Below are 12,590 nucleotides of genomic sequence, written 5' to 3'. Positions count from 1 at the left end.
CCAGTAATATCAATTAATGTTGGTTTAACAACTTTGTTGGAAAGTGTAACTAGACGAACACTATCGGATGTGAGCATAATGAAGATATGTGTTGATCTTTTCCGTTCATCAATGTTGTTCTTGCTCGGATTGCAAAATACATTGAAAACCCCTCCAAATTGACACTAAACTGCCATGCATCAATCCAATTTAATATCTCATGAGCCAAACAAATACGAATTTACCTTATCATACAAAAAAAGAAGGGTACGACCATTCATTGTCAGTAATACTACAAAATGATTGTTGTGTTTCGATTATGTTTTTTGCCTTCATCCCTCTCCTTCTCAATGCCTCCAAATTTTGCTTTTCCATTATTTACACAAATTAATTAAAACAAAATTATTTATATTTTAACAAATTACGTGAAATTAATTAAAAATATAATAAATACATAAAATTACATAATTATTATTATATTGCACATATAGTTCATTAATATAGTGTATTGATACATTACTTAAAATTTGTATATTATTATTCTCATATTAAATAATTTAATCTTCGCACCTTAAATAAGAATTCAACTTGTCAATGGGTAAATAAATATACAAATATAAAAAACAAAATTGTATTATCGACCAATCTCATCGAAACCACAATAAATTTACAGAAGTATTCTTGGGTGTCGACCTTATTTCTTGCTCTCAACCCTCTTCCTCTCCATCAGGTACTCCAAATTCAATTCGAGTTGTTCTAACTATTCTCCAAGATTCATGTTTATCCTCTAATTCTGGATTATCCTTACTGTTAGTATTAAGAAGAATTTGATCATGACATTCTGTTTCCAAAGGAATTTGAGGGGGGACAGCTATCCCCCACTTTAAAAAAAAAAAAAAAAAAAGTCAGTCAGTTTAATTACATATAAATCTTATTTCTTGCGCAATGATTTAGTGTACAGTTAAGAAAACCAAAAAATAAGAAATGCAGCCTTCATAATTTTTTTTTTTACTTAAATAAAAATACAGCATAAATTAACATAATTTTGCTTAAGATGTGAACTAATAGAAAAAAAAAATGTGGGCAGATGATTAACCTAAAAAAGGCCCTTTTATACAAATTTATTTATTCTAATATTGCTGAATAATTAAATATACATGCCAACCTGTACATATTATGGAAAGACTACTCCAATCTTCCTTGGTCAATCATTTCCATTGTCTATGTGACTATTCTTCTTATCCTCACTGTGTTACAAATTTGTACTGGTTTTAAGCATTGATTACTCTTTGTTCATCTAAATTCAATGAATTAGCTTCTACTTAAAGATTCCATAATCCAACTCATTACTGTACAAGACAATTAAAATTTCTTTTGGTGCTTTAAATTTATTGCTAGTTGTTATATTAGTGATATGTTAATTGAACTTAGGTACATGTTAACTAGTCAAAGGCAGATCCAAAACGTAGCTATGAGGGTGCAAAATTAGGCTCAATAAAATTATTTAAAAAAAAATCGGAATAATATATAATTGGTATACACTAGACCCTAGTGTAGGTAGGGATACCTACACCCCCTCTAAATGATGCGTTTATCATGTTACCCACATCCCATAACCCACTAACCTACTGTAACTACCCACCATTCTCTCTAAAACCTTCTTCTTCATTTCTCTAGACTTTCTCTCTCATCAAAACCAGAAAATATGAACCAAAATTGCTTCAAAATACTACGAAATTGCTTCAAAATACTACGAAATTGCTTCAAAATATTGCTAAATTCCTTCAAATGTCTACATTTGCGAAGAAATTCAACAATCGCAACAACATTCACAGAAAGAGTAAGTAATTTTACTAAAAAATTTTGTATGAACCTATTTTTTCTACTACGTATTTCATTTTGAAATTACATGTTCAGAAACATAATCTAACTTGATTAGAACTATTTTATGCAAAAATCATTAAAATCTACTATGTTTTGTGTTTTTTTTTTTACAGAACCGAAAAATATATTTCGAATTAGAGAGATAAAGAGAATGAGGATTCAGAGAAGAATCCTGTTCGTTGAACATAACAAGGCATAGTCTGAAGAAACGTAAGTATTATTTCAAAAACCTATTTAAACAAGAGTAGAAAAATTTTTTAAAAAAAAAACAACGAACAAAAGTCTCAAGTTGTAGATCTAGAACTTTTAAAAGATATTAAAAAGTCTTATGGTATAGATGTTAACATTTCTACGATTCCGAGTTAATATACGAACATATATAGAATTATAAATGTTCATTTGTATATTTGAATTTATTTGAGTTTATATTTGACTTTATATGCCTAAATAAATAATGTTCATTTTTATGATATGTTATGCACATTTATGAAATGCATAAATAATCATTCATTTGAGTTGAGAAACTGACTTATTTATTCTATCAAATCTTTTGATCATTTATGAAATTCATAATGTTCATTTACATATAAAGTAATGTTCATTTTAAAATATATGTTAATATTGGTTCATTTCAGTTTACATATATATTTATATGCCTAAATAACGAATGTTCATTTCTTTTATACATTATCCTCATGTATAATATTGATAATGTTCATTTGTATGCATTAAAACTAATATCTTACAACTAATCTAGCTATATTGTAGTGATGTCCAAAGTTACATATTTGATATAAATTTGCACATGGAATTGAAGAATACGTAGTTGTTTTGGAGAAGATAAAATGGCTTAACAACGCTGATTATACAAACTGCGGAGTATACATTATGAAGCATATAGAAACATTCACTACTAAACTTAATGAGAGTTAGATTTGTGATTTGAAACCAAATAGTGTAAAAGTGATAAATGTACAATAATGTAAGATATATTGTTCATTTATAAAGTAGTGTATATAATAATTAACATTTGTTAATTCATTTTGTTCAACAGGTGAACCAAATTAGGAAGCAAGGATGCGGAACTGATGCTATTTGAAGAAAAACACTAAATATAGGTTAAATAGAAGATAAGCAAGGAAGTTTGCAAATGAATAGTACATGTTATATGTTCATTTATGAAAGTGTATATGTTCATTAATGAATGTGTATATGATCATATCTTATACTTCCTCCGTTTCTTTTTACTTGCAACACAGCCTTGTGGCACGTGTTTTGAGGTCGGGTTTATGTAATGTAAACGGATAAATTATTCATTATAATTTTTACAAATGATACTTAACCCTATTCTAATCTTCGTGTAAAAATTATATTGATAAAATAGCTCGTTTACCCTCACTAATCATCTCCTAAAATTGCGTGCCTAAAAGGTGTGTTGCAAGTAAAAGAAAACGAAGGAAGTATATAGTTTTATAGATGATTTTTTTTGGAGGAAAATAGACTTATAGATTTTATTTGTTAAAAAAATTATTGGAATTGATATTTCATTTTAATCTTTATTTGTATGAAAAAAAATATATAATTTTTAGGTTTTATGAATTGGTTGTTGGTTCTTTACTTTTGTTCATTTTCAAATTGATAAATAATCATTTACATATGTTGAATTTAAAAAAAAAACAATATACTAAAAAAGGTATTATATAGAAACAAATTCTTATGTCTTTAACACTTGAAGAACTTTGAACAAGAGCACCTTGATCATTTATTGGAACCGTGGGAGGAATAACTTAAACATTTGTCGATTGAACATTTCTGGAATGGGGTTTAAACATTTCTGGATTGAAGTTTGAACAATCCTGAGTTGAAGTTGGAACAATGCCAAGAACTACGGGTGGAACAAAATATCTAGTTTGAGATTTTGTAAACGCATTAGTACTCTTGGATTAACTTGAGCATCATTTTTAACACCAGCACCACCTTTATTTATAGGAACATTACATTGAGCTTGAGCAGCAGAAACACCAGCAACACTTTTATTTATAGGAATATTTAAATCCTTCGACTGCAAAACAAATTAAATGATCATATTAAAATATATAAATGTTCAATTACAAACACTTAAATAAACAGATAAGAAAAACAAAACTTTAGCAAGATATGAAATATCAGCTTTTTTTCCCACTGCACAAAGTTTTAATATACAATTATAAATGAACATAACAAGTTTCAAAAAATGATCATATTAAATCCTTTAAACACTAAATCCTTCGCCTTCAAATAAAAGTTAAATGATCATATTAAAATATATAAATGTTCAATTTCAAACACTTAAATAAACAGATAAGATCAAAACCTTAGCAAGATATGAAATATCAGTTTTTTTTCTCATTGCACAAAGTTTTAATATACAATTATAAATGAACATAACATGTTTCAAAAATGAACAATAATTAACAAATACAATGTTCAATAGCAAAATTGCACATGATCAATGTGGAAAATTTTGACACATAATATTATCAAGAAAAAATGGTAAAAACAAATAATCATATATGACATAAAAAAATTAAGAAGTACAAATGATAACACATAATTGATTAATTTTAAATATAAAAATGATCCAAAAACTAAATAAATAAATAAAAGCATACAAACAAAATCACACAATTTTCAAACATAGAGCAATGAAATAAATTGAAGCAGCGAAATATTCATAACAAAGTATGAACAATCCAAAAACGTTCATCATAATCATAATCAAATTTTGAAAATTGAAGCAACGAAAAGAATAATAATACATAAATTAAGTTGAAATAAACAGAGCATTATAACACAACAATGTATTGATGATAAAAATTACAAAATTATGATTGTAATTACTCACATTGTTGATGAACAAACGAATCAATCAATCGAACTCTAGAAGACGGAAACCCACTTTCGTAATCACGATCGAAATTAGCAGATGAAGAATCAGCCATTGATGATCAACAACAATTATCAAAATCGTAGGAAAAATAAACGGCAAAATTAGTATAAAATCAAATGAAGAAGATGAATTAACTAGAGAGAATGTAGGTAGAAAAATGGAAATTGATCAATTGAGGAGAGAGAAAATATTGGATTTAAAATCATTTATATACATAGCTTGAATAATAAGAAACAAGGAATTAAAAAAATAAATAAAAAAAGGAAAGAATTGAAGCATGAATTAGCTTGTGAGTACTCCCCGCAAGCTACAAAACGGCGTAGCATCAGGGGGTGTAGGTAGACCATCCTACACTAGGATGTAGGGTATAATTTTCAACAGGAGAGTTGGGCTCGGTCTGCGGACTGGGCCGTGGGGAGAGAGGCACATTTGTGGGCTGAGCAACATCAAGATGTGGTTGTTTGGGCTCATCAGAGTGATTCAAATGATGAATTAATAATGGGGATAATCCATCATCAAGGAAATCATAGGTATGAGTCTGTGGAGTATGAAGTTTTGCAAAAGGAAACACACTCTCATCAAATACTACATGACGACAAATGATAATTTTACGCGAGGACAAGTCATAACATTTATAGCTACAATGATTGGTTGGGTATCCCAAAAACACACAAGGAGTAGATCTCGGTTCCAACTTATGAATAGTAGTGGAAGAAAATAAGGGATAACATAAACACCCAAACACCCTAAGATGAGAATAAGAAGGTTTCCGTTGATATAAAACTTCTAGAGGAGACTTTTTACCCAATAATTTACTCGGAAGAATATTAAGGAGATATGTTGCCATTTGGAGAGCATGATGCCAAAAAGAAGGGGGAAGTGAGGCATGAGCTAGAAGAGTCCTAGTCATATTATTAATAGACCGAATTTTCCTTTCGGCCTTCCCATTTTGAGAAGAATTATGAGGGCAAGAGATACGGAAAGACAAACCATGAATTTTACAAAAATCCCAAAACGGACCATTATCAAATTCCCTACCATTGTCAAATTGGATAGTTTTGATGTTTCGTTCGAATTGGGTTAAAATGTGAGCCTTAAAAATCAAGAATTTGTCATATACGTCTGATTTTCGGGTTAAGGGAAAAGTCCATAAATAATTCGAGAAATCATCCAAAATTAACATATAATATTTATGGCCATTAGAACTCAAAACAGGAGATGTCCAAAGATCACTATGCAAAATATCAAATGGCATCATAGTATTAGAAATAGAGGAAACAAATGGCAATTTAATATGTTTTCCGAGGACACAAGAACCACAAAGGCTAGAACTAGAAAGTTTAGTACAATCAATGCATTTATTATGCCTAAGCACATCTAAAACAAGAGTTCCCGGATGACCCAGTCGATCATGCCAAAGCTTAGGAGAAATAGCAGCAAAGGTAGAAGGAGATGCTTGATTGTTGAAGGAGGAGGTAATAGGATATAGGCCGCCCCGACTCTCACACCTCATGATTGGCTTCCCCGTCCGAAAATCCTTCACAGAAAACCCAAAAGGATCAAACTCAACTGACACAGAATTATCGGAAGTAAACTTTCTAATAGAGATGAGATTTTTAATGAGTTTAGGAGCATGTAGGACATTTTTAAGGGAGGGGGTGGATTTGGAGATGGTAGATTAGTGTGACCATAGCCATGAATCAGAATAGTTTGACCACTACCAACAACAATGCCATTCCTAGGATGAGTGCTCAAATTAAAATAAGAAGAAAAATTACCGGATGAAGAAGTCATATGAGATGTCGCACCGGTGTCCATGTAACAAGCCGGGTCGGGTTGGTTGAGAGTCATGGTGTGCATGGCAGCTTCAATGTTTGTTGGAGTGTACGGGGGCTGCCCGTGAGTAGTGCCTACGGAATAGGCTTGCTGAGAATGCTGCTGCGGCCTAGGATCCAAAATAGAGCTAGTCCGATTCTGTTGAGATGATTCTAACCCATCCTTGTGTTGGGTAAGGACAAGGAGGGATGGGCCAGCCATTCCACCCCCATGGATACGGCCTAGCAGGCTGCTGCCAATATGAAGGAGGAGTACCTGACTGTTGGTGTTGCTGTCCGGGACTACGTCCACCACTGGTCTGCCGACGGCCACCCTTGCCGCTGGAACCACCGGTGTTGCGCCGGCCACCGCTGTTGCCGAAGTTCTGCCGGAGCTCTTCCCCTTATTTTTCCCACCCGAATTATTTTCAGAAAAATTCGAGCTATCATCAGTAGAGGAAGCCAACATCACAAACTCAGGGGTCGTCTCCTTAGCTAACCCGGCCTCTTCGAGAGTGAGCATAGATCGGGCCTTGTAAAACGGAGGAAGGGGATCGCTTTGACGGATAAGCGTACCCAAACTACTGTATTTTTTCGAAAGACCACTCACCAAACGCAATACCATTCAGCTATCCGAAACCGGAGCCCCAACATTTGTAAGTTGATCCGCAAGGGATTTGATACGCTGACAATACTCAGAGACACTAGGATAATCCTCCATGGTCGTAGTTGGGAATTCTTGTTCAAGGGAAACGGCACGTGAATTTTGATTGTCTTAAAATATATCACGCAATCGATTCCAAGCATCCATAGTCGTAGAGTCGGGCTCAATAATGGTCTGCAGCAACTCATTCGAAATTGTGGAATAGATCCACGAGAGGACTGTGGCATCCAAAGTAGACCATAATTCCTTCTCTTCGTCGGTAGAAGGAACCTTTTCCTTACCCTTGGCAGGGGGGATGATATGGTCAAGGACCCTATGAGATCGCGCGTGAATTTTGAACAATTCCGCCCACGTAGAATATTGGACATTGGCCATTTCAAGAGTAATGGGTATGTTAGCCTTGATATTAGGCACAACAAGAGCAGGATGAACAGAAGATTTTGTTTCCACCATGGTAGAAAACAGAGGAAGAAAGTAGAGGAGAAGAAAGAAAGAAGAAGATAGAGTATAAAACATATTCCTGGGCCTCAACCATCAGCTTAAGCTTTTGGTTGAGTTGGTCCACTAACATGGTATCAGAGCCAGCGTGACATAAAGGTCACGGGTTCGAATCTCATCCACCCCCCACTTTCAAGTGGAATATTAAGCGCTGGGTATGAGGAGGGCCCATGTTGCATCCACACTTCTAGCCAAAATGGGCTCTCGTGTGAGGGGGTGATAGAGTATAAAACATATTCCTGGGCCTCAACCATCAGCTTAAGCTTTTGGTTGAGTTGGTCCACTAACAATCATTTATCTTGTGAGTTATAGTTTTATACGTTAAAGTTGGTCTACTAATTGTCTAATATTATCTAGTCGTCGAAAAATGTATTGTTTGTACGAGATTGTTTTTTTGTTTATCACATGACCATAATTTTCATTACATATGAGTCACAATATACGCTTATTACGTATAATCTCATATACCCGATGCACCCTCCATTTGACCGTTTCACTTTATCTTTTGCATATTAAGTAGCTAATTAATAATAATCAATCAATCAATATTATATACTAAAAGACACACCAGCAATGACACGTGTCATCTCCTGGTGTGTCTTTAATTATTATTATTATTATTTTATAGAAAAAAATCTATTAATTAAGGAAGCAAATCAATTTCAAAAATAATATTATTTATAGTGCATATTCCATATTAATGTAGTATATTTAAAGTAAAAAGATTTCATAAATAATTTTTCTAAAACAGAAAATTGGACAACTATAAACCAAAAAATATATTCTTAAAAATATTTTGTGATCTGTTTTACAACAAAAAAAAAAAAATATTGCTTGGATTTTTTGCCTACGTTTATTTTTAATTGTGTATTAGAAGCTACAATTAAAATTTAATGTATTACATACTTTTATTATTCCTCGACTAATTTATAATTATAATATTTATCTATTAATAATGTATAACGATCACTGTGCATGGCACGGGATCTAACCTAGTTTTAGATAATTTGTAGACTTCTTGTTTCAAATCAACAACTTACATAATTTTTCTTACAGAACTCCTGGGATGGCAGCTCAAACTGAAAATGTGAAATCTTCAATACAATACAAACTTAGATCATTGCCTAAATCTCTATCTACGCACTGCCTTTATAAGGTGCCTGAACATATTCGCAAGGTAAATAGAGAAAGTTATCAGCCTTCTGTTGTTTCAATTGGTCCAATTTACTACAAAAAATCTTCTCTGAAAAAATCAGAAGAGCTAAAATTGAGGCACCTCGAATGCTTCCTAGAGCTCGGAATCCATAAATATGATGACCGAGCATATAGTTTAGCCCAATACATTGACATTATAAAGCAATGGGAGGGTGAAGCTCGTTCTTACTACGAAGAAACAATAAGTCTTTCGAGTGATGAGTTTGTTGAAATGATGTTGATCGATGCTGCATTATTTATCATCTACTACATTATGCTTCATAGTAATAGTCAATTATCCGTCCCTACGGATCCTATGGAGAAAAAAAATAGCATGGGTAGTGAAAGTCGAACAAGATTTGTTTCTAGAAGATAATCAACTTCCCTTTTTCGTTCTTAATAAATTATATGAAGCTTTTGGTGGAGCTGATACTCGGACCCACATTTCCTTCAAGGATCTAACTTGCAATTTTATAGGCGAAACTTATATTCCTGGGAGAGAGGCCGCGCTTATTGTAGGTAGAGAGAAAGTAAGTGAGGCGTCGTATATTAAGCATCTTGTCGATTTTTTGAGAATTTGTTGCTTACCTCCAGCACGAAATCAGGATTTTATTCGACAAAACGATGAAGTAAGGCTATGTTTCTTACCTTCCAAACGTAGTCATAATCATCTGAACCCAAAAAACAAAAATGAAGAGTCTCAATTTCCTCCTAGTGCCAAAGAACTAAAGGCTGCAGGAATAAAATTTGTTGCAACTGATAGTACGAATTTACTAGATATTAGATATACCAACGGAGTTTTACATATTCCAACATTGACGATTCAAGACACTACATAAGCTATTCGCTGCATCATATTTTTTGAGCAATGCCACTACTTTACTTGATAGAGTATAAAACATATTCATGGGCCTCAACCATCAGCTTAAGCTTTTGGTTGAGTTGGTCCTTTAACATGGTATCAGAGCCAACGTGATACAAAAGTCACGGGTTCGAATCTCATCCACCCCCCACTTTCAAGTGGAATATTGCGCAGGGTATGTGGAGGGCCCATGCTGCATCCACACTTCTACCCCAACGGGCTCTCGTGTGAGGGGGCGTGATAGAGTATAAAACATATTCATGGGTCTCAACCATCAGTTTAAGCTTTTGGTTGAGTTGGTCCTCTAACATGGTATCGGAGCGAGTGTGACATAAAGGTCACGGGTTCGAATCTCATCCACCCCCCCACTTTCAGGTGGAATATTAAGTGCTGGGTATGAGGAGGGCCCATGCTGTATCCACACTTCTAGCCTAAAACGGCTCTCGTGTGAGGGGGCGTGATAGAGTATAAAACATATTCCTGGGCCTCAACCATCAGTTTAAGCTTTTGGTTGAGTTGGTCCACTAACATGGTATCGGAGCCAGCGTGACATAAAGTTCACGGGTTCGAATCTCATCCACCCCCACTTTCAAGTGGAATATTAAGCGCTGGGTATGAGGAGGGCCCATGCTGCAACCACACTTCTAGCCCAAACGGGCTCTCGTGTGAGGGGGGAGTGATAGAGTATAAAACATATTTATGGGCCTCAACCATCAGCTTAAGCTTTTGGTTGAGATGGTCCACTAACATTACTGATTCTTACTTTATCGACTATGTATTCTTCCTTGATGCATTGATCGACACTCCTGAAGACGTGCAAATACTAGTTCAGCATGGAATAATCAAGCATTGGCTTGGGAGCGATGATGAGGTTACAGCTATTGTGAACAGAATGACTACATATATTATGATATATACTCCAAACTTCTATTATTCGAAAATTAGTCGAAAGTTGAATGCACATGCTACTACTAGATGGAACAAATGGCAGGCTATATTGAGGAAGAATTACTTCAATCATCCATGGTCAATCATTTCTGTGATATATTTGGTGGTGCTTCTCATTCTTACGGTGTTACAAGTTTATACTGGCTTTAAGGGGTAGCAAATGTATTGTTTGTAATGTATTTGTTTCTTTAGTACCAGTTTTACTAGATTTTTTTTTCTTTTTTGGTTGCATATTGACGTGAATTTTGGATTTATTGAATTTTATGTTTCTTTTCAATGGCTTGTACTGTACACATATATAGTATGATAGTTGATCCGTAATTTGAAGAAATTGCATCCTTTACTAGTGCAAAAACTAACATGATCAAATTATGGAGATAATAAACCTAACGACAACTAAGGACTTGTTGTCTTTCAACTTCTTTCAGATACTTATTACTTATTCCTTAATAAATTCAGATAAGATCAGACCTAATCAGAAAGATTCAGATCATACCAGATCAGAACTTTTAAATCATTTACTTACTGTTGAATATCGTTAATTGCGTATTAAAAAAAATTATAAATATTACGTTTATAAAAAGTTCCTGATGAGACGAATCTTACAAGATACATTTTGAAAATGTTTTTCTTTATAGATTGGTATTAAAATACAGTCAAAGTTTAGTCAAATTGCTAAGTCAGATCAAACCAGACCATATCAGAAAAATTCAATCAGACTATATCAGATCTTAAAAAATTCAGACCAGATTTACTTGTTTCGGGTGAAGAGAAAGTCCTAAAAGTATTTTATGAACATGGTTACAAGATATACTCCCTCCGTTTTTTTATATGCATCACTTTGACAATTGCACTATTCACAAACCATAGTTGACTTAATTTTTTCACCTCTAAAAAATGAATAAATGTTATTATATTATATATCATTAGATTCTTCATAATGTCAAGTTTCATAATATAATTTTGTTATAACTTTTAATAATACACAATCAAAGATATTTATGGTCAAATTAGCGTCTCGACAAATATGCCGGTAAAACTGATGCATATAAAAAAAAAAACAGATGGAGTATCATTTTTAGAACCACAATTAATTTCTTCACTATTAAAACAACAAAAGTCTTAAATAAAATAAACCGTTATTACATCGTTCCAGCATATTTTGAGATCAAAATGGCTGAAGTTTCACCTCCAACAAGTCCACGTTAACCATCTACGGTCAGCAGCGCACTCCTCCTTCCACACCTGCAGAAAGTAACATTGCAGGATTTTACAGTGGTCATCTAAAATACGACTACCATACATTATTAAACTAAATGGTGCATTGTGATTGGTTGAAATTTTACATGTCATAAATTAGTATCCGGTTCAAAACAGGGGTGAATGGATTAATTTCGGGTCGGATTAATTTTGATCGGGTTGATTCTAGATCGCGGCTATTTTGGTTATGTAAAGTTTGGCTCAATAATCGATGGCATAAATTAAGTAATTATATAAGTTATGAAACTAATGACATATTGATAGATGATGGCCAAATATATGGTCTAGTTATGTTTAGGTAAAAATAAAAAAAAAGTTTTTAAAAATTAATGAAACAAACAATTACATAATCAAAGTAATTATGTTTAAGTAAAAGTAGGAAGGCCAATAATAGGTTTGGTTTGATTTCGTTAAAAAATAATAGGCTAGTTTAAATATATTTTTGGTTTAAAATCGAGACCGGTTACAATCATGTCGAGTTGAATCATGTCGAGTCGAATCAAGTCGTGTCCAAACAAATTAGATTAAATTGGGAACTTGTCGGGTAAATTTTGGGTT

The 12,590-nt window shown here is 33.3% G+C and overlaps 1 protein-coding gene, 2 long non-coding RNA genes and 1 pseudogene across 3 annotated transcripts; 2 read left to right on the top strand and 2 right to left on the bottom strand.

Annotated features, from left to right (window-relative positions):
• The first annotated feature begins 1,227 nt into the window (after positions 1-1,227).
• LOC110722939 lies at positions 1,228-3,096 on the top strand. The gene is made up of 3 exons (XR_002511656.1): positions 1,228-1,819; positions 1,977-2,073; positions 2,918-3,096. It is a non-coding gene; the product is annotated as an uncharacterized LOC110722939 (long non-coding RNA).
• A 468-nt stretch (positions 3,097-3,564) lies between these two features.
• On the bottom strand, positions 3,565-5,176 carry LOC110722938. Its single transcript, XR_002511655.1, has 2 exons — positions 4,748-5,176; positions 3,565-3,925 (listed from the first exon to the last, which is right to left on the bottom strand). It is a non-coding gene; the product is annotated as an uncharacterized LOC110722938 (long non-coding RNA).
• Positions 5,177-7,381: 2,205 nt separating this feature from the next.
• On the bottom strand, positions 7,382-7,723 carry LOC110722983. Its single transcript, XM_021902255.1, has one exon. It carries the CDS (start codon positions 7,721-7,723, stop codon positions 7,382-7,384), a length of 342 nt encoding a protein of 113 aa, XP_021757947.1.
• A 1,111-nt stretch (positions 7,724-8,834) lies between these two features.
• LOC110722937 lies at positions 8,835-11,304 on the top strand (annotated as a pseudogene).
• The last annotated feature ends 1,286 nt before the right edge of the window (positions 11,305-12,590 follow it).

This window comes from Chenopodium quinoa, unplaced genomic scaffold, assembly GCF_001683475.1.
Source record: "Chenopodium quinoa cultivar QQ74 unplaced genomic scaffold, ASM168347v1, whole genome shotgun sequence".
Classification (NCBI taxonomy): Eukaryota; Viridiplantae; Streptophyta; class Magnoliopsida; order Caryophyllales; family Amaranthaceae; genus Chenopodium; species Chenopodium quinoa.
This window is presented reverse-complemented; position numbering and strand designations above follow the sequence as displayed.